The following is an 18,341-nucleotide window of genomic DNA, read 5'->3' on the forward strand; positions in this document are numbered from 1 at the left end:
ATATCTTTTCTTGTCCATGGTATGCAGATATTCTGGTCAGCTCAGCTCCATTCCTTTTTTCCTCCAGTTCCTTTTGCACTGCCTCCATTTCCCTCCATTGTCTTAGCAGCTTCAGCATAAGACAACGCCTTTTCTGCACTTTCACTTCCTTCTACAAAGATGCAGTACTTCATGTAATTTGAAGAAGTGTCAGCTAAAAAAGACATTCCAAGAAAACACTTCTTCAAATAGGCTACCTCAAAAACATGAATTGGCCATGGCAACTCTTACTTTTTTGGAAGTGGAAAGTGGAGACATGCAATCACTTCAATATAAATGGTTGATGCACATGCACATAACCCCTGTTAAACTGCATAGGTTCAATGATAACATCCCACATACCTGCATTAAATGGCATGATTCAAGAGGAAAATTGTTTAATTGTATTTGGGAATGCGTAAAAGTGAACATCTGACCCAAATTTTTGTATTCTGGGCTTTTACCCTGAGACGGTGAGCCCTGTTTTGCAAAGAGAAGAAATTAAATTCATAGACTACAAACAAAATGTATAATTGCTTTAGGCTGGACAAATGTTAATGCCCACAGATTCATATGTGGTGTACAGAAATGTCCTCATCTATGTCCATGGAAAAGATAACTTGTATTATTAGACAAAAAAACTCATGAAATTGAAGAAATCTGGAGACCTATTCACTTACTTAAAGTAATGCCAGTGTTGGTACAGTAACCTACAGCAACAGGAGGAGGATGTGGGGGTCTTAGGGTCATATTCAATAACCTATTGCCTGTGATGATGAGATGCACACCTTTATTCTACTTCATATTTTTGTTATCTTTAATTCAATATGTTAATGTCTGTATGTTTAGTTTTTCTGAGTTCTTGTCAAGGAGAGGCTGGGAGAGGGTGGTGGGTGGGAGATGTACAGTACGTTTGAGAATAATGTTTTGTTAAATGCAAAAGGAACAGTAAACACATTGTTTTAAACTTTCACTTCCTTCATTCTTAGTGAAAGTGAAATGGATATGTGCTGAGCCTGCAGTAATTCCCCTCAAAGTGCAGACACTGCTTCCTCTTCCTCTACTTTGTGATCCTCCTCATAACGGTTGTCCTTCCCACATCCTCTGCACCATGTCCTTACTCTCTGAGACACCTCATATGGCATTGGCCTGTAACACATAGTCCAGATAAACTGTTCCCCTTCGAATGACAAACACACTAACTACTGTCCTAATGCCCTTCTCGGATTGCTTCACACGCCTGAAAAGCACTGACAGTGGCACACTACTTGCACTGTAAAATCCCCAGTGATTTAACAGAGTGTATAAATGTAAAGACATGGCCCCATAATGGTCCATTTGATTACATTTGTCTCTGAGTTCCTATAAAAGTGCAAATCTTCAGGGCTTTCTCTCTCTGACTCTTTGATTTGAATGGCCAATGATAGTATGCTATCATTATATTAGCTGTGTCACACTAGTATTAACACACAAGAAGAAAATGTCGCTATTTTCTTGTCTGCTAAATACAAACACTGTTTTCATCAGAATTCTTTAATTAACCAAAAATACAAATCATTGTTTATATTGGATTGTGCACCATTATTTCATGGTGGAAATATACAAATGCAAATCAAATTATAAGCCTACTGAATGTAGATATGTCGGAAAGTGATGTAGGCCAATACAAGGTCTGAGATGAAGCTGTGCCACAGGTGTAGAATTGATGTGAAATCTTTGTAGAACTCTGTAGAATTTTTAGAACTCAATGAGAAATGCATGTTACACAAAATGTAACAATACAAATATCACAATGTAAGATCAGCTAACAATTTCACTAATTAATTTGAACACTAAATTGGAAGGACATTCTGTACCTACAGACAAATGTACCCTGTGAAGCAAGCAGCAGAAGCAGTGTGTTTACATTAAAACAAAACAAAATATGGTGACTATTATTTGGCAGTGTAAAAACAACAACATTGAACCAGCTAAAATGATCTGGAGTGTTTCAAATTAAACACATATTTTGAACCCAAAGGGTGGTTTCAAGTAGCAAATGTAGCAATAGTGCAATTTGTCTCAAGCCCTGAGTACAAGCGTAGTGCAATTAGTATCCCAACCTACATTCAAAATGTCCCCTGAGGAAAAAAAACATCTATTCATTGTCTAATTCCCTAAACTACATTGCATATGGAAATGAAGTACAGTCGAGAGACACACAGTGTGTTTTCACAAAAGCAGAGCTCGTTTCTTGTTGAAGAAGAATTGCTGCCAGTTGTCCCAGCTGAGTTCTGTGTTCTGTGAGCAGGTCCCATCCTTGTTGCAGGTATGGCCAGCAGGACAGCAATTCTTCATGTCGCTGCAACACACCGCCTGGTGGACAGTCAGGAATAAAACAAGAGGGAGAGGAAAGAAGGACATGACAGTTATTATGGAACTGAATATTCAAATACGGCTCCTTCAGCCGAAGCCAATATTTAAATGACATACTGATATGGTGTCTTTCTACTCCTGTTGATACAACTGCAGTTTGATAACTATGGTGGAAACGTGCACGGCTCAATTACGGTATATAAAGTATGCAAGACAATTGTAGGTTTACTGTAGGCTAGTCTCGCATAGCCAGACCATCAGAGAACTGAATGATATGTCTGATCTAAATTCAGTCCAGTGTGTAAAACTGAAAAAACAGCATCACAGTACCAATTAGTGCGTGCCTTCATATGGGATGTTTTCAGGATTGGTTTTCGAAGCAGTATGCGTAGGTTTGTTACAGCTAGTTTTCTTCAGCGTCCACGCCCACCCAATACATTTCCCCAGACATATCAGTAGGCGGAGATGTCTGATCGTCTGGCTATGTGAGACTAACCGTAGGCTACAGCCTCAAGTAGCAATTAGACATGCAACCCTGAATAAAACTTCCTTTTGTAGGTGTTTTGTTTTTCACTTGTCTGTGCTTGTTTTCCTTTCTATAAAATGTGCTATAATGTTATTGTACTGTATGTCATACATTCGGAGATGGACAACAGCCCCATGTAGTGGTGGATGTCCTGCAGCATGTCTCTCCATCTTTGCAGGTGCCACCCTCACATTGGACAACCCTCCCTAAGTCATACAACTTGGGTTGGGTTTTGGGCTGCGCCAGTGATGGTAGCCCAGAAACCCGGGTTGATGGCACTCTCTGTAGCTGTAGTATGGTGACTTTCAGACAGGATGCTGAGCCCAGGTTGCAGCTGTAACCTTGTGGACAGCAGTGCTCCATATCTGGGCAGCACACAGCCTGAAGGAAGACAAGATACAAAGGATGTTACTGTAAAGAATAGACCATTTATACGCTGCATGTGTGTTTTACATTTAGTCATTCTGATAAGGTTAATCCATAGTGATATTGCATGTCATGTAGGCTGATGAAACTAAATTCTTATGCAATCTCTTTTACCTCTGTCTGTCTCTCTCCCCCCCCCCCACACACACACACACACACACACACACACAAACACACACACACCTTGTGTAGAGGGCAGCAGCCCCACTGTCCTGTGGAGAGCCGGCAACAAGTGGAGTGTTCAGGGCATGTATTCTGGACATCACACTCCACAGAGTTGGGAGTTAGTAGCTGGGAGTTAGTAGCTGGGAGCTTGTTGTACCATGGAATCACCACTTCCCCTTTGCGACACGCGGTTTTATCCGGATCACAAGAGTAGCTCTTGGGGCAGCAGTGGTCTCCATTTTTACAGCATACCGCCTATGGAGAAGTGAGAGAAGAAGTATTCAAATTGACTTCATGTCTTAATTAGTGCTTTTATTAACCATGAGTGGTATGATGGTTCTCTACTGATCATATTCAGAGTGAGGTTTCTCACTCATTGTACACATACAATATAGGTATTGGCATTCTTATACAGTACTTGAAGTTTCTCAACAGTGTGCAAAACGGCAAAAGGGCCATTGTGTGAATATGGTCTATAATGATGTCTTAAGATGGAAATTGTTATTAGTTATAAAGAGTAGCTTGCCTCTGGCACTGGGCAGCATCCCCACTTTTTATATTTATCAATGAAACAACAGGTGGTGTATTTTGGGCAGCTGGTGTGTCGGTCACATGGAATTCCGTCTTCTGCCCCTTCTTCTTCTTCTTCTTCTTCTTCTGCTAGCTCTTGGGTTGTGGCTTCCACAGTACTGGGGGCCACCGTTGTATAAGCAGGCACCTTCTTCACAATGGGCAGAGAATCTGAGGGACCGTTACACTTTTGGGAGGCCAGGTCACAGGTGTAGCCATGGGGGCAGCAGTGTATATGGTCCTCACAGCACACAGCCTTTATTGGGAAAATTAGTGGTGGTCTTGTTAATCATCTTGCAACATAATCTTCCTCCTTTACTTCACAATACAGTTAAAATTAGTTTTTTCTATAAACCTTGCATTTTCTCATCCTTAAATTCTTAAGGCTAATTTGTTTTACTCTCTTTACCTCAGGTATTTCACAACAGGCCCATTTTCCTTCTGCAGTCTTACAGCAAGTGGTCTTGTCTGGACAAGAGGTGGTGGAGTCACACGATACATTACACGCCTTAACATCGTCTCTGTAGGTTGCTGGTACATTCTCTGTGCCCTGGGTGGTTCCCTGACTACTGGGGCCCACTGTTGTATAAGCTGGCCACGTCTTCACAGCGGGCACAGACTCTGAGGGACCGTTACACGACTGGGTGGCCACGTCGCAGGTGGTGCCATGGGGGCAGCAGGATAAGTGGTCCTTACAGCACACAGCCTGTATGAGGAAAATTGGGGGCCAGAGATTATGGCCACTACTGAAGGGTTTGGGCATAAAGTAAAATAATTGTTGTTGTTTAGAAAAGCATAAGTTTAAGGATTCAAGTACTTTGAGGCCTCAGGGTCAAGTACTGACCCTGAGGCCTTTCCTCTAGCGGCACTATTAGGTCAAAAGGCACTTTTTAGCTTTTTTCTTAATATTGCACTTTATTCAACTTCAAGCTTTTGCTTTGTTTACAACAGACAGATGAACCTTGCATTTTCTTCACACTAATATACTTGTACTCTCTTTACCTGAGGTAGATCACAACAGGCCCATGCTCCTGCTGCAGTCTTACAGCAGGTGGTCTTGTCTGGACAAGAGGCGGTGGAGTCACACGATACATTAAACGCCTTTTCATTGTCTCTGTAGGTTGACTGACTACTGGGGGCCACCGTTGTATAAGCTGGTACCTTCTTCACAGCGGGAACAGACTCTGAGGGACCGTTACACGAATGGGTGGCCACGTCGCAGGTGGTGCCATGGGGGCAGCAGGATAAGTGGTCCTTACAGCACACAGCCTGTATGAGGAACATTGGGGGCCAGAGATTATGGCCACTACTGAAGGGTTTGGGCATAAAGTCAAATAATTGTTGTTTTATATAAAAGCATAAGTTTAAGGATTCAAGTACTTTGCCAAGCAAGTCATCATAAGATACTGTGTATTTTGTTTGTGTGTGTAGGGGGGTGGTAATGACATTTTTGCTCTTTAAGGACGGCTGTCCACCCTCCAACCTGAATAATGAACCCTACTGAATTCGGTGACCCTGAGGCCTTTCCTCTAGCGGCACTATTAGGTCAAAAGGCACTTTTTAGCTTTTTTCTTAATATTGCACTTTATTCAACTTCAAGCTTTTGCTTTGTTTACAACAGACAGATGAACCTCGCATTTTCTTCACACTAATATACTTGTACTGTCTTTACCTGAGGTAGATTACAACAGGCCCATGCTCCTGCTGCAGTCTTACAGCAGGTGGTCTTGTCTGGACAAGAGGCGGTGGAGTCACACGATACATTAAACGCCTTTTCATTGTCTCTGTAGGTTGACTGACTACTGGGGGCCACCGTTGTATAAGCTGGTACCTTCTTCACAGCGGGCACAGACTCTGAGGGACCGTTACACGACTGGGTGGCCACGTCGCAGGTGGTGCCATGGGGGCAGCAGGATAAGTGGTCCTCACAGCACACAGCCTGTATGAGGAACATTGGGGGCCAGAGATTATGGCCACTACTGAAGGGTTTGGGCATAAAGTAAAATAATTGTTGTTGTATAGAAAAGCATAAGTTTAAGTATTCAAGTACTTTCCTCTAGCGGCACTATTAGGTCAAAAGGCACTTTTTAGCTTTTTTCTTAATATTGCACTTTATTCAACTTTAATGGACGACTTCACCCATTTTCCACCTATCTTCATATAATTGGTCCTCACTAATGCTCCTGATAAAATGGTACAATTTTTTTCTACTCAGTCTGTGTCTCAGAGAAGGGCTGAGGACAGTTCAGAGTCCCGTCTACCAGTGACATCATCGATGGGGAATCCAAGCTAATAGAAACTGCAGGCTTTGTATTCCTGGAAAGTTGCAATGCAACAATAATAGAAGCCATTGTTCTCGCGTTAATAAAAATAAAAATAAAAACATTTAAATCTTGTTGGAAAAAAAACTCCTGCCTAACGATGATGTAACTGGTAGACGGGTTTCTGAACTGTCCACAGTCCTCCTATGAGACACAGACCCAGTAGAAAAAATGGTACCATTTTATCATGAGTATTAGTGAGGACCAATTATATGAAGATAGGTTGAAAATTGGTGAAGTCGTCCTTTAAGCTTTTGCTTTGTTTACAACAGACAGATGAACCTTGCATTTTCTTCACACTAATATACTTGTACTCTCTTTACCTGAGGTAGATTACAACAGGCCCATGCTCCTGCTGCAGTCTTACAGCAGGTGGTCTTGTCTGGACAAGAGGCGGTGGAGTCACACGATACATTAAACGCCTTTTCATTGTCTCTGTAGGTTGACTGACTACTGGGGGCCACCGTTGTATAAGCTGGTACCTTCTTCACAGCGGGCACAGACTCTGAGGGACCGTTACACGAATGGGTGGCCACGTCGCAGGTGGTGCCATGGGGGCAGCAGGATAAGTGGTCCTTACAGCACACAGCCTGTATGAGGAAAATTGGGGGCCAGAGATTATGGCCACTACTGAAGGGTTTGGGCATAAAGTAAAATAATTGTTGTTGTTTAGAAAAGCATAAGTTTAAGGATTCAAGTACTTTGAGGCCTCAGGGTCAAGTACTGACCCTGAGGCCTTTCCTCTAGCGGCACTATTAGGTCAAAAGGCACTTTTGACCTTTTGTCTTAATATTGCACTTTATTCAACTTCAAGCTTTTGCTTTGTTTACAACAGACAGAAGAACCTTGCATTTTCTTCACACTAATATACTTGTACTCTCTTTACCTGAGGTAGATTACAACAGGCCCATGCTCCTGCTGCAGTCTTACAGCAGGTGGTCTTGTCTGGACAAGAGGCGGTGGAGTCACACGATACATTAAACGCCTTTTCATTGTCTCTGTAGGTTGACTGACTACTGGGGGCCACCGTTGTATAAGCTGGTACCTTCTTCACAGCGGGCACAGACTCTGAGGGACCGTTACACGACTGGGTGGCCACGTCGCAGGTGGTGCCATGGGGGCAGCAGTGTACGTGGTCCTTACAGCACACAGCCTGTATGAGGAAAATGAGAGGGACAGAGATTATGGCCACTACTCAAGGGTTTGGGCTCAAAGTAAAATAATTGTTGAAGTTATCGAAAAGCCTTCATTTAAGGAAACAATTAGTTCTCTAAGCAAATCATCATGAAATTCCATGTATTTTCTTTGTTGAGTTTTTATTTTTTTTACTACATTTTTTATCCCACAATTTTGTAACCCTTTTTTCACCCGGTGCCAATTTTCTAAGTGATCCTGGGCGCTACACTCCACCCACCAGCCTAGGGAGCCCAGGGCCGAGCTCATGCCTCCTTCAATGCATGAGAGCAAACTGACCTTCTTATCACCTGACAGGGGGGAGTTTACCCAGTAGGACGTAACGCGTGGAAGGAACACGTTATTCCAACCAGTTCCCTTCCCCTCCATCAGGCGCCCCGGCTGTCATGGGGGAGGCGGTATAGCGACCAGGATTACTACATGTTTTTGTGAGGGTATTAACTACCCTAGGAGACACGGGGAGAACATGCAAATCCACACAGAGTAGGCCCTTTCGCCAACCCCACCTAGGGTATGGGCGCTGATGACGCGGAGGAGAAGAAACACCCCCAGGGCGTCCCCGGCGGGAATCGAACCCTGGACCTTCTAGCTGTGAGGCGACAGCACTACCGACTCCGCTACCGTGCCCGTTGTTGAGGGGTTGTAAATCAGTTCACCTGCCACTCTGAAGAATGAACCATGCTGAATTTGGTGACCCCGTGGCCTTTCCTCTAGCACCACCCTTAGACCAAAAGGCACCTTTTTATTAGGCTACTTTATTTGATTTACCTTGAAAGATTGATTCAACAGCAGGACAGAACAGTCTGGAGTAGTCATGTAGACTTTTTTCAACAACATTGGCTTTACTTTTTTAGAAACCTTGCATTATCTCTTCCTTAAATACTTCAAGATAATTTACTTTTACTTCTCTTTACCTCAGGTAGATCACAACAGGCCCATCCTCCTTCTACAGTCTTACAGCAGGTGGTCTTGTCTGGACAAGCGGTGGTGGAGTCACATGTTACATTAAACGCTTTTTCATTGTAGGTTGTTGTCACATTCTCTGTGCCCTGGGTGGTTCCCTGACTACTGGGTGCCACCGTTGTATAAGCTTTAAGCTAAGAAAATTGGGGGCCAGAGATTATGGCCACTACTGAAGGGTTTGGGCATAAAGTAAAATAATTGTTGTTTTATAGAAAAGCGTAAGTTTAAGGATTCAAGTACTTTGCCAAGCAAGTCATCATAAGATACTGTGTATTTTGTTTGTATGTGTAGGGGGGTGGTAATGACATTTTTGCTCTTTAAGGACGGCAGTCCACCCTCCAACCTGAATAATGAACCCTACTGAATTCGGTTCACAACCACTCGAGGAGATTGTGAAGTGCCGCACCGGCAAACAACCTTCGGTCAAAATGTCCTCTCAGTACAGGGTTGTGTAGCATGGAATGGCCTTCCTCTACATATAAGGGATTGTGCTACATTTCCATCTTTTAAATTCAATGTGAAAAGATTTTTTAGGCTATGTGATGTAATGTAATTGTATTTCACCGTTTGTCTGTTTTCTGATGTTATTGTTTTTCTGTTTTTCTGTTTTGTGTGAGGACTGCGGATGAAAATTAGCATCTTTGCTAAATCCGGTGTATTTACGTTCATGTGACGTTCATTAATATGCTCTGTCCTGTCTAAATAAACAAATAAAGTAAAATAAAGTAAAGGTGACCCTGAGGCACTATTAGGTCAAAAGGCACTTTTACCTTTTTTCTTAATATTGCACTTTATTCAACTTCAAGCTTTTGCTTTGTTTACAACAGACAGATGAACCTTGCATTTTCTTCACACTAGTATACTTGTACTCTCTTTACCTGAGGTAGATTACAACAGACCCATGCTCCTGCTGCAGTCTTACAGCAGGTGGTCTTGTCTGGACAATAGGCGGTGGAGTCACACGATACATTAAGCGCCTTTTCATTGTCTCTGTAGGTTGACTGACTACTGGGGGCCACCGTTGTATAAGCTGGTACCTTCTTCACAGCGGGCACAGACTCTGAGGGACCGTTACACGACTGGGTGGCCACGTCGCAGGTGGTGCCATGGGGGCAGCAGGATAAGTGGTCCTTACAGCACACAGCCTGTATGAGGAAAATGAGATGGACAGAGATTATGGCCACTACTGAAGGGTTTGGGCATAAAGTAAAATAATTGTTGTTGTTTAGAAAAGCATAAGTTTAAGGATTCAAGTACTTTGCCAAGCAAGTCATCATAAGATACTGTGTATTTTGTTTGTGTGTGTAGGGGGGTGGTAATGACATTTTTGCTCTTTAAGGACGCCTGTCCACCTGCCAACCTGAATAATGAACCCTACTGAATTCGGTGACCCTGAGGCCTTTCCTCTAGCGGCACTATTAGGTCAAAAGGCACTTTTTAGCTTTTTTCTTAATATTGCACTTTATTCAACTTTAAGCTTTTTCTTCGTTTACAACAGACAGAACACAATTGTCTGGTAGCGTATGATCTTGTTAATCTTCTTTCAACAAAATGTTCCTCATTTAATTATTTCACATTACAGTTACATATTGTTTTGTTTTTTATGAACCTTGCATTTTCTTCACACTAATATACTTGTACTCTCTTTACCTGAGGTAGATTACAACAGGCCCATGCTCCTGCTGCAGTCTTACAGCAGGTGGTCTTGTCTGGACAAGAGGCGGTGGAGTCACACGATACATTAAACGCCTTTTCATTGTCTCTGTAGGTTGACTGACTTCTGGGGGCCACCGTTGTATAAGCTGGTACCTTCTTCACAGCGGGAACAGACCCAGAGGGACCCTTACATGTCTGGGTGGCCACGTCACAGGTGGTGCCATGGGGGCAGCAGTGTACGTGGTCCTTACAGCACACAGCCTGTATGAGGAAAATGAGACGGACAGAGATTATGGCCACTACTCAAGGGTTTGGGCTCAAAGTAAAATACATTTATAAGTTATCGAAAAGCCTTCATTCAATTGGTTCTCCAAGCAAGTCATCATAAAAGTCCATGTATTTCCTTGTTGAGGGGTTGTTAATCAGTTCACCTGCCACCCTGAAGAATGAACCATGCTGAATTTGGTGACCCCGTGGCCTTTCCTCTAGCTAGCACCACCCTTAGACCAAAAGGCAGCTTTTTATTAGGCTACTTTATTTCATTTACCTTTAAACAGGACAGAACAGTCTGGAGTAGTCATGTAGACTTTTTTCAATAACGTTGACTTTACCTTTTTAGAAACCTTGCATTGTCTCTTACTTAAATACTTCAAGATAATTTACTTTTACTTCTCTTTACCTGAGGTAGATTACAACAGGCCCATACACCTTCTGCAGTCTTACAGCAGGTGGTCTTGTCTGGACAAGAGGTGGTGGAGTCACACGATACATTACACGCCTTTTCACCTTCTCTGAGCATTGTTAGTACATGCTCTGCGCCAGGAACCCCCAGAAGAGAAGATTTGTGTTAAAGAAATATCGTAATACTTTCGAGATTTAAAAAGAAAAGTGCGGCACGAAGAGACGCACTGTGAGCTTGTATATCTGCTATTTTTGAATAGCCAATGTATAAAATGTGGATAAAGTGGTTAAAATCATTATGATGCTGTATTAAGAAATTTAGCTGGGAACCCCCCCCACCCCCCAAGGATTGATTCAAACAGCACTGGCATATTTCTAGAGGGCAATATTCCATTCCAACGGTTTCCTATTTATTTTGGAAAACATGAATTGATATCAATGAGAACCTTCCACAATGGACAAAGCATTTACCTGCTTCCTCAGTGACAGGTGATGTGGTCACTTCATTCCCTCTCATAACTTGTGCTGTTACTTGTGCACCTTCTGAAAGTGAGCATAGACCCAGAGACAGCAGCATGAACACACACACCCATCTAGTGGTGTAAAGTAGCTAAGTACATTTACTCAAGTACAGTACTTAAGTAAAACTTTGAGGTATTTTTACTTTACTGGAGTATTTCTAATTTTCTGTAATTTTACTTAACTCCACTACATCTCAGAGGCAAATATTATACTTTTACTCCACTACAATTATTTGAAAACTTAAGTTACTAATACTTTGTAGATTTTGATTATTATTACAAAACATACACTGCAGCCCTATATACATTTTGGCCATTTGAAAATAGCAGATCTATAAGCTCACAATGAGTCGCGATGCAACGCTTGGTGAGCTTGTAGATCTGCTATTTTCAAAAGATTTTTTGACATTTTATACATTTGAAAACTTGTGACATGGGACATACTGCATAATGAGTACTTTTACTTTTGTACTTTAAGTATGTACCAATATTTTTGTACTTTTACTCAAGTACATTTTTAATTCCGGACTTTTACTTGTAACAAGTATTTCTACATTGCAGTATTGATACTTTTACTTTCCACCACTGCACCCATATAGACAGTGAACAGGGAGAGCAGGAAGTAAGTTTGGATTCCTGACCTTTCTGGTTCTCCCAGTCTGCTCTCTTTCTGGCAGGCAGCTTGGCCCACATGGGCATAGCTTTATTGGTGGATAAGGAGATGCATTTCAACTGCTTCACATCACAGGTGCTTCCTTTAGGACAACAGTGTGTCTTATCCTCACAGCACACAGCCTGTTAATAAAGAAACATTAAGTATATCCTAGCAACCACAATGGGATAATAAGCCACAGAGGTCAAATAACCTCTTTTTTCTTTTCCCTCATAGACCATTGGTGGGCAACCTTTTCAAGCACAAGATGGTTAACTCTTTTCCAAGGCTAGTGAGAAGAACTACTGTACCATCACCAGACAGTGAAAAAAAAAAGTTTTTATGTCTAATTATAAGTTGCTAATTAGAATAATGCAAAAATAGCATAAGTAAAACAAATACAAAATAATGAATAAGCAAAATCTCTGTATACCTGTCTCTATGGTCTGTCTGTCTGTATGTGTGGTGTCAAGGCGGTCGGATCCAACCGACACGCCCATATATAGGCATACGTGGAGATCCGGTTGTCCAGAACAGCTGATCATATTGCCCATATACTGTATGGTCATACCCATACAGTATATGGGCATATACTGTTGACATCAGGGATCTCCATATTTGGGCATAAAAGGGACACAGCAGACAAACTGACAGATACAGAGATCTCCATAATATATGAGCATAAGGGATACAGACAGACGGGTACAACGGGTACTCTTGACAACGGGTATTGGATAACCGGATGGGGCATGCATTGTTCCTGACTTGTATCGCTCTGAGCAGGCAAGCACCGGTCTAGTAATAATAATAAACAGAATATGTAAATAGTTCTATATGAATACTAAAGAGGCTAGATCATTTCTGAAGAACGTGTTGCGCATCAAACAATAATTAAAATATAATTTTATGGTAATAAGATATTGAAGACAGCACTTAATCCAGTTTCATGTACAGTAGACATAAACAAATACACTATGGTTGAGATTTCAGTTCCTTCTTTCTTTTTTTCAGTTCACTGTCTGCTGGAAAAGTCTTGCGAAATGATTTGTATTTTTTCAGAAGGGGTTTTCCAAGTTCCCTTTCTTTTCCATCGCTGCACAGTTGTAGCTGATGAGTCAAACATTTAGTCTTGTGAAATGATTTGTTTGTCAGAAAGGGTCTATCCGAGTTCCCTTTCTTCAACGATTGATTCTAGGCTGACATGGAATTCCAGCACTGATGATCTATAAGAAGGGTCAGCAGAGGCAACATTTGATGCACAGGCTGAGACAGTATTACGTGGTTAAAGTCTAATGGTACTCTTCTATCGATCCTTCGTGGAGAGTGCAGTCAATACCGCCTTTTACCATCAGGATGATGGTACACAGTACCACAGTTGCAAGCTCGGGCTCAGAGATCATTTGTCCCCACAAGTATAGGCATTCTGAACAAACAGGCTCAATCTCAGTTCTGCGCATAATGTCTAATGTGATATGTGATGCCTCTCGAACTATGACTGGTAGCATATTCCATTTCCTCTCTATGTAAGAGAGGTGTTGTGTAGTATTGTCAATTATTGTGTGATCTGTCTATGTATTGTGTATTTGTTTATGTATTGTGATTTTTGGGTCCTGATGGGTGCTGCTTGTCGCAAAACAAATTTCCCATTTGACATGATTTGATATTATGTGCCTTTTGTCTCATGGCGTCGCTTCCCAAACTCATTCTCAATACTGTTGTCTAAACTGTCTCGTTAGCTGTAGCTGAAAAATACTGTAGCAGTAGCCTAGTACTAAACAAGTAATGGACCTGGACCAATGATATGCTGATTTGCGGTGTGCCACTCCCCTGATATAAATAGTTGGGATTCACATTAAAAAATCCAAACCTGAGCATGTTTGTCCAGAGAACGATATGAATGTATGTTTTCTCTGGATTTTTAACCAAAATTAACCAAAAAGACCCTCGAGTTCTTAAAGACATGGCTGACCACATAGACCATAGAATGATCTATCTTTGGATGTCTGTCTACTCTATACAGTAAAGAAAAGACCGTCAGTAGATCTGTACCTTTGGCATGGGACAACAACCCCAGCTCCCATCTGGGGCTTCACAGCAGGTGTTTTCTTCAGGACACTCAGATTTCCCGTCACTGCACATCACTGCACTGACTAGCTCATCATCATCCCCCAAGTATGGCCTGATCATTCGAAAAGACTGCAGGGATGGCATTGTTTTATTAGACAAGTAGAGTAGATGTACAGATATACACATTTTAACCCTGGTGACACAATTTTGGTCATGTCAGTATAAGCAACAATTTCTGAAGTGTTTAAAAAATAACAGATCTACTGTACAAGCTCACAACAGCTTTGGGTAAGTGGTTAAGTACAACATGAGCACATATGACACAGGGAAATAGTAAGGGGGTAATATCCAGAGGTGGACGAAGTACTCGACCCCAGTACTTGAGTAAGAGTACTTTTTTTTTTTTACAAGTTTTCTCCACTACAAGTAAAAGTAGTCAAAATGTTACTCAAGTAAGAGTAAAAAAGTCATTGCTAAAAAAGCAAGTACAAGTAAAAGTAAAAGAAGGAGTACATTTCTTAATTTTTATATCAATGATATATTGCTGTAATGTTTTCACAATGACTTTATAGGACCTTGTAACTCTTGTTTCAGAGTAACTATATGAAACCACCTGCACTGCATGCACTCTGATGTACTTGCTGATGGGTGAAATGACTGAGGGACCAGAACTAAATACTTTTACTCCTATACACCCATACAAGATGTAACAAAGAGGTGAGTGGAGGGGGAAGCCAGAAACACGGCTAGTGTGAGAGCAGAAGTGTGCCCAATTGCATTTTAGGGAAGAAAAAAACAGCCAACCTAAAAGTACTCAGTACTTTATAGCCTTCCTAGAAATGTACTCAAGTAAAAGTAAAATATTTGTCTTGGAAACATTTGTCAAGTAACAGTAATAAGTATCTATCTAATACTAAAATCTAATCCTCAAGTAAAGTACAGATCCTCAGAATCTGTACTTAAGTACAGTACTCAAGTACATTTACTCTGTTACTGTCCACCACTGGTAACATCTCTTACTTTCGAAAGTCTGAGTGGTCCGGAAGAAACTCTCTTAGCCCATGGGAATGAAACGGTTGCATTTACACAGCCAGACTCCTGCACATTGCAGAGTGTGCCTTCAGGACAGCAATGTATATGATCCTCACAGCACTCAGCCTATAGAGGGAACAATGGAATTTGACTACCAAAGTGATTTTAAAGCTCCTATCATACAGGTCCATTGAAGTTTATGGTACTGGCAATCTCATAAAACAGTTAAATACAATCGAAGATGAATAGCATCAGTGTGCAAACATTGGTCTATCTACTTTAGAGTAGGAGTTATCTGAGAGACAGTATATCTTCTGTGTACATTTCAGCAACCATAACTTTCAGCTACTGTATGTCATTGTTGTATCTGTGGTTGAGTGACTGTAAAGTGAAGCATTACAGAATTATGTGTACACACTGAAAACTAAAGGTGCCAACTGGAACCGAAACTAGTTCTTCAGAGTGATGCCAAAGAAGAATTTTTTTTTGACCAAGGTTATTTAAAGAACCATTTATTTTAATGGTTCTAGAAAGACCCCTCAAACACTTTAAAGGAGGAGTTCACCCAAAAAAATACTTATTTTCTATCAATTGCACACCCCATGAAGCCTTGAATTCATGGATTTATTTTTGTTTTTGTGGCATTCTTAAGCCAATAATTTGATGACCGGGTGTGTATCCGGTAGGAGACACAAATAATCTACTTTGTGTCTCCTACCGGATACATTAGCCGGTAGGAGACGGGAATCAATTTGGCTTAGGAATGCCACAAAAACAAAAATAAATCCATGGATTCAAGGCTTCATGGGTGTGCAATTGATAGAAAATAAGTCATTTTTTGGGTGAACTACTCCTTTAAATCCTATATAATTCATTGACCGCTGTCTCCCAGGGCTCTGTACTTGGCCCGCTCGGGCCGATCTACAAGCTCACAACGCTTTGCAACAACTCGACTTTTGGCGACTGTTCGCTTATTAAGACAAAGGTTAAGGTGGTTAAAAGTGCCTCAAAGAACTTTGGCAAAAAAAGGTTCTCTAGAACCATATGAGGAACATGAAGAACCATTCACAAAATAAAATGGTTCTTTAGATGTATGGTTCTTAATGGAACCATACAGCCTTTAATTCAAAGAACCATTTAAAAAACGTTATTTTTCTGTGTGTACCTGATGAAATGGGCAGCAGTCATAGCCATTTTCCGGAGAACTGCAGCATGTGCGGCCGTTCTCACAATGGCCTCCGTTTGGACAATCATGAGCACAAACCAGGGCCAGCAGGGCCCAACCCAATACAACCCACTTCTGCATCTGTACAGAGAGAAAGGGGAAGAAAGAAACAGAGAGAATGAAAGGTCATGGTTCAGTAGGAGTTGTTTATTCTTTCGGCCTCACTTGGGTCCCCCAGGGGTGAAAAGGAGGGGTCCTTTTCACCCTCTACACCAAATCTCTTCACCACAAATAACCAATCTACAAGGTTGCAACGCCGGCAAAGCGATGTGTTGTGAGTGCGTTGTAGATCTGATATTTTCGCTAAATGTATGCCTATTTTAACATGCCCAGAATAGGGATGCTATAGGGTTCATGTGAAAATGAAATGTTTCCTAAAAATATAATTTTGTGTAATGATGGTATATCTTCAATTTGATAATTTTTTTCTGACGTACCAATATTCAGTCAACTGTATTTTTAACTTTGCCAAGCAAGCCATGACAAAATGAAGGCTTTTTAAACTCAACTGGACAGAGTGCCTTGGAAGTGCACCTGATTCTCTCACTTGGATGTCATTGTCAGCCTACTGCAAAGGGAAGGAACTTAAATGTTTTGACATACAATTGAACCATCTCAAAAGACCACCTGTTTCAGTTCCTGATAATAACCCTCGTCTCTTAATTTACCAATAGAATATTACTTTAAAAGCAAATATCAAAATAAAATGTATAATGAAGATTTCATTTTTAAATCCTTTTATTAATGTTATTTAGCTAAAGCTAAGTAAAATACTATGCAGAACACAAGTTAGTAATAGTTACTAGTGATATTAAGCTATATTAGTGGACGCATTCATTTCTAAAATCCCTCTTACTCCTCATGTCATCATGACGACATTGCATTGGACTGTTAAAGCAATAATGGATTAAAAACTTTTGCATATCCACAAAGGAGAATATTGCATAATAGGTACAATTTTGGCAGTATATTATACTATAATCAGTGGTAAAGTAAAGTAACATTTAGATGAAAAAAATATTTTTTTAGGTACTTTTACTTTACTGGAGTATTTCCATTTTTTTATACTTTCACTTTTACTCCACTACATCTCAGAGTCAAATATTGTACTTTTTACTTAAAAAGACTTGAGTTACTAGCTACTTAAAACATACATTATCCACGTAAGCCCTATATTTACTTTGGCTATTTGAAAATAGCAGATCTATGAGTTCACAAGTGTCGCTTTGGAAGCGCTGTGAGCTTGTAGATCTGCTATTTTCAAAGGATTTTACACATTTTATACAATTGAAAACTTGTGATATAGGACCTTGCATAATTGCATAATAAGTACTTTTACTTTTGGTAATATACTTTTTTACTCAAGAACATTTTTAATTCCGGATTTCTTCTTGTAATAGAGTATTTCTACATTGCTGTATTGATACTTTTACTTAAGTAAAACATTTGAGTACTTTTCCACCACTGTATATATATATTATACTATAACGCTAATGCATAGGGTAAATAGCTCTTACCTCTCCCATGGACGTCCAGGCTGCTGTGGTCAGTCAGGTGTTTGGGAAGTTTCTTTTATATTACAAAGCATGTACACGCCCCCGATAAATCGAAAGGCATCCCTATAGTTCCTGCTATTCAAAACCTGCAAACACATGTTTTAATCATGAATTCACAGATTAAAAACATCTTCATGCTGTTGAATCTGTTAAATTGTACAGAGTGCACTGAGACTGCGCTCATTCCAGAGGTCGAACACCTTTTAGGAAGGAAATCTTTTGTTTACAAATGCCAACTATTATGATGAACGTCAAGGTTAATCCGCCAGGGGGCGCTGGAGATTCTGTCTGATATTATACTGGAAATGGAAAACAGTAGTGATTCCATCATTTTAAGAGGCGTGGTACACAGCGTTGCCATGTCGGCTTACTATAAGCGACTTTGGGTATGTTTTTCTGTAAAGTTGCTTGTA

At 40.8% G+C, this 18,341-nt stretch overlaps 1 protein-coding gene across 7 annotated transcripts; it reads right to left on the minus strand.

Moving 5' to 3' along the window:
• Positions 1-1,535: 1,535 nt before the first annotated feature.
• On the minus strand, positions 1,536-18,136 carry grna (granulin a). 7 transcript variants are annotated; one of them, XM_080447654.1, is made up of 19 exons: positions 17,890-18,134; positions 16,313-16,453; positions 15,136-15,273; positions 14,098-14,244; positions 12,038-12,191; positions 11,347-11,418; positions 10,874-11,007; positions 10,189-10,455; positions 9,576-9,683; positions 8,490-8,672; positions 7,268-7,534; positions 6,705-6,971; positions 5,733-5,999; positions 5,063-5,329; positions 4,470-4,766; positions 4,017-4,316; positions 3,509-3,745; positions 3,011-3,280; positions 1,536-2,373 (listed from the first exon to the last, which is right to left on the minus strand). In XM_080447654.1, the coding sequence occupies exons 1-19, from the start codon at positions 17,896-17,898 to the stop codon at positions 2,230-2,232; spliced, it is 3,669 nt and encodes a 1,222-aa protein (XP_080303780.1). In that variant the 5' UTR covers positions 17,899-18,134; the 3' UTR covers positions 1,536-2,229. The 7 variants fall into 7 exon arrangements, with proteins under 7 accessions (XP_080303780.1, XP_080303782.1, XP_080303784.1 ...); XM_080447656.1 differs by lacking the exon at positions 11,347-11,418; XM_080447658.1 differs by lacking the exon at positions 5,063-5,329 and having other exon boundaries at positions 17,890-18,133.
• Between the last annotated feature and the right edge of the window lie 205 nt (positions 18,137-18,341).

Source organism: Gymnoscopelus braueri (genome assembly GCF_963280865.1).
Source record: "Gymnoscopelus braueri genome assembly, chromosome: 13".
In the NCBI taxonomy this organism is placed as follows: domain Eukaryota; kingdom Metazoa; phylum Chordata; class Actinopteri; order Myctophiformes; family Myctophidae; genus Gymnoscopelus; species Gymnoscopelus braueri.

Bases quoted from the DNA above. Each gene is read 5' to 3' on its own strand.
- grna (XM_080447654.1), bottom strand. The intron at 8,673-9,575 runs GTACCAGCTTAT...CAATTTTCTTAG, and splicing joins CTGTGCCCGCTGTGAAGAAG to CTTAAAGCTTATACAACGGT. The intron at 3,281-3,508 runs GTGTGTGTGTGT...GTCTTCCTTCAG, and splicing joins GCTGCTGCCCTCTACACAAG to GCTGTGTGCTGCCCAGATAT.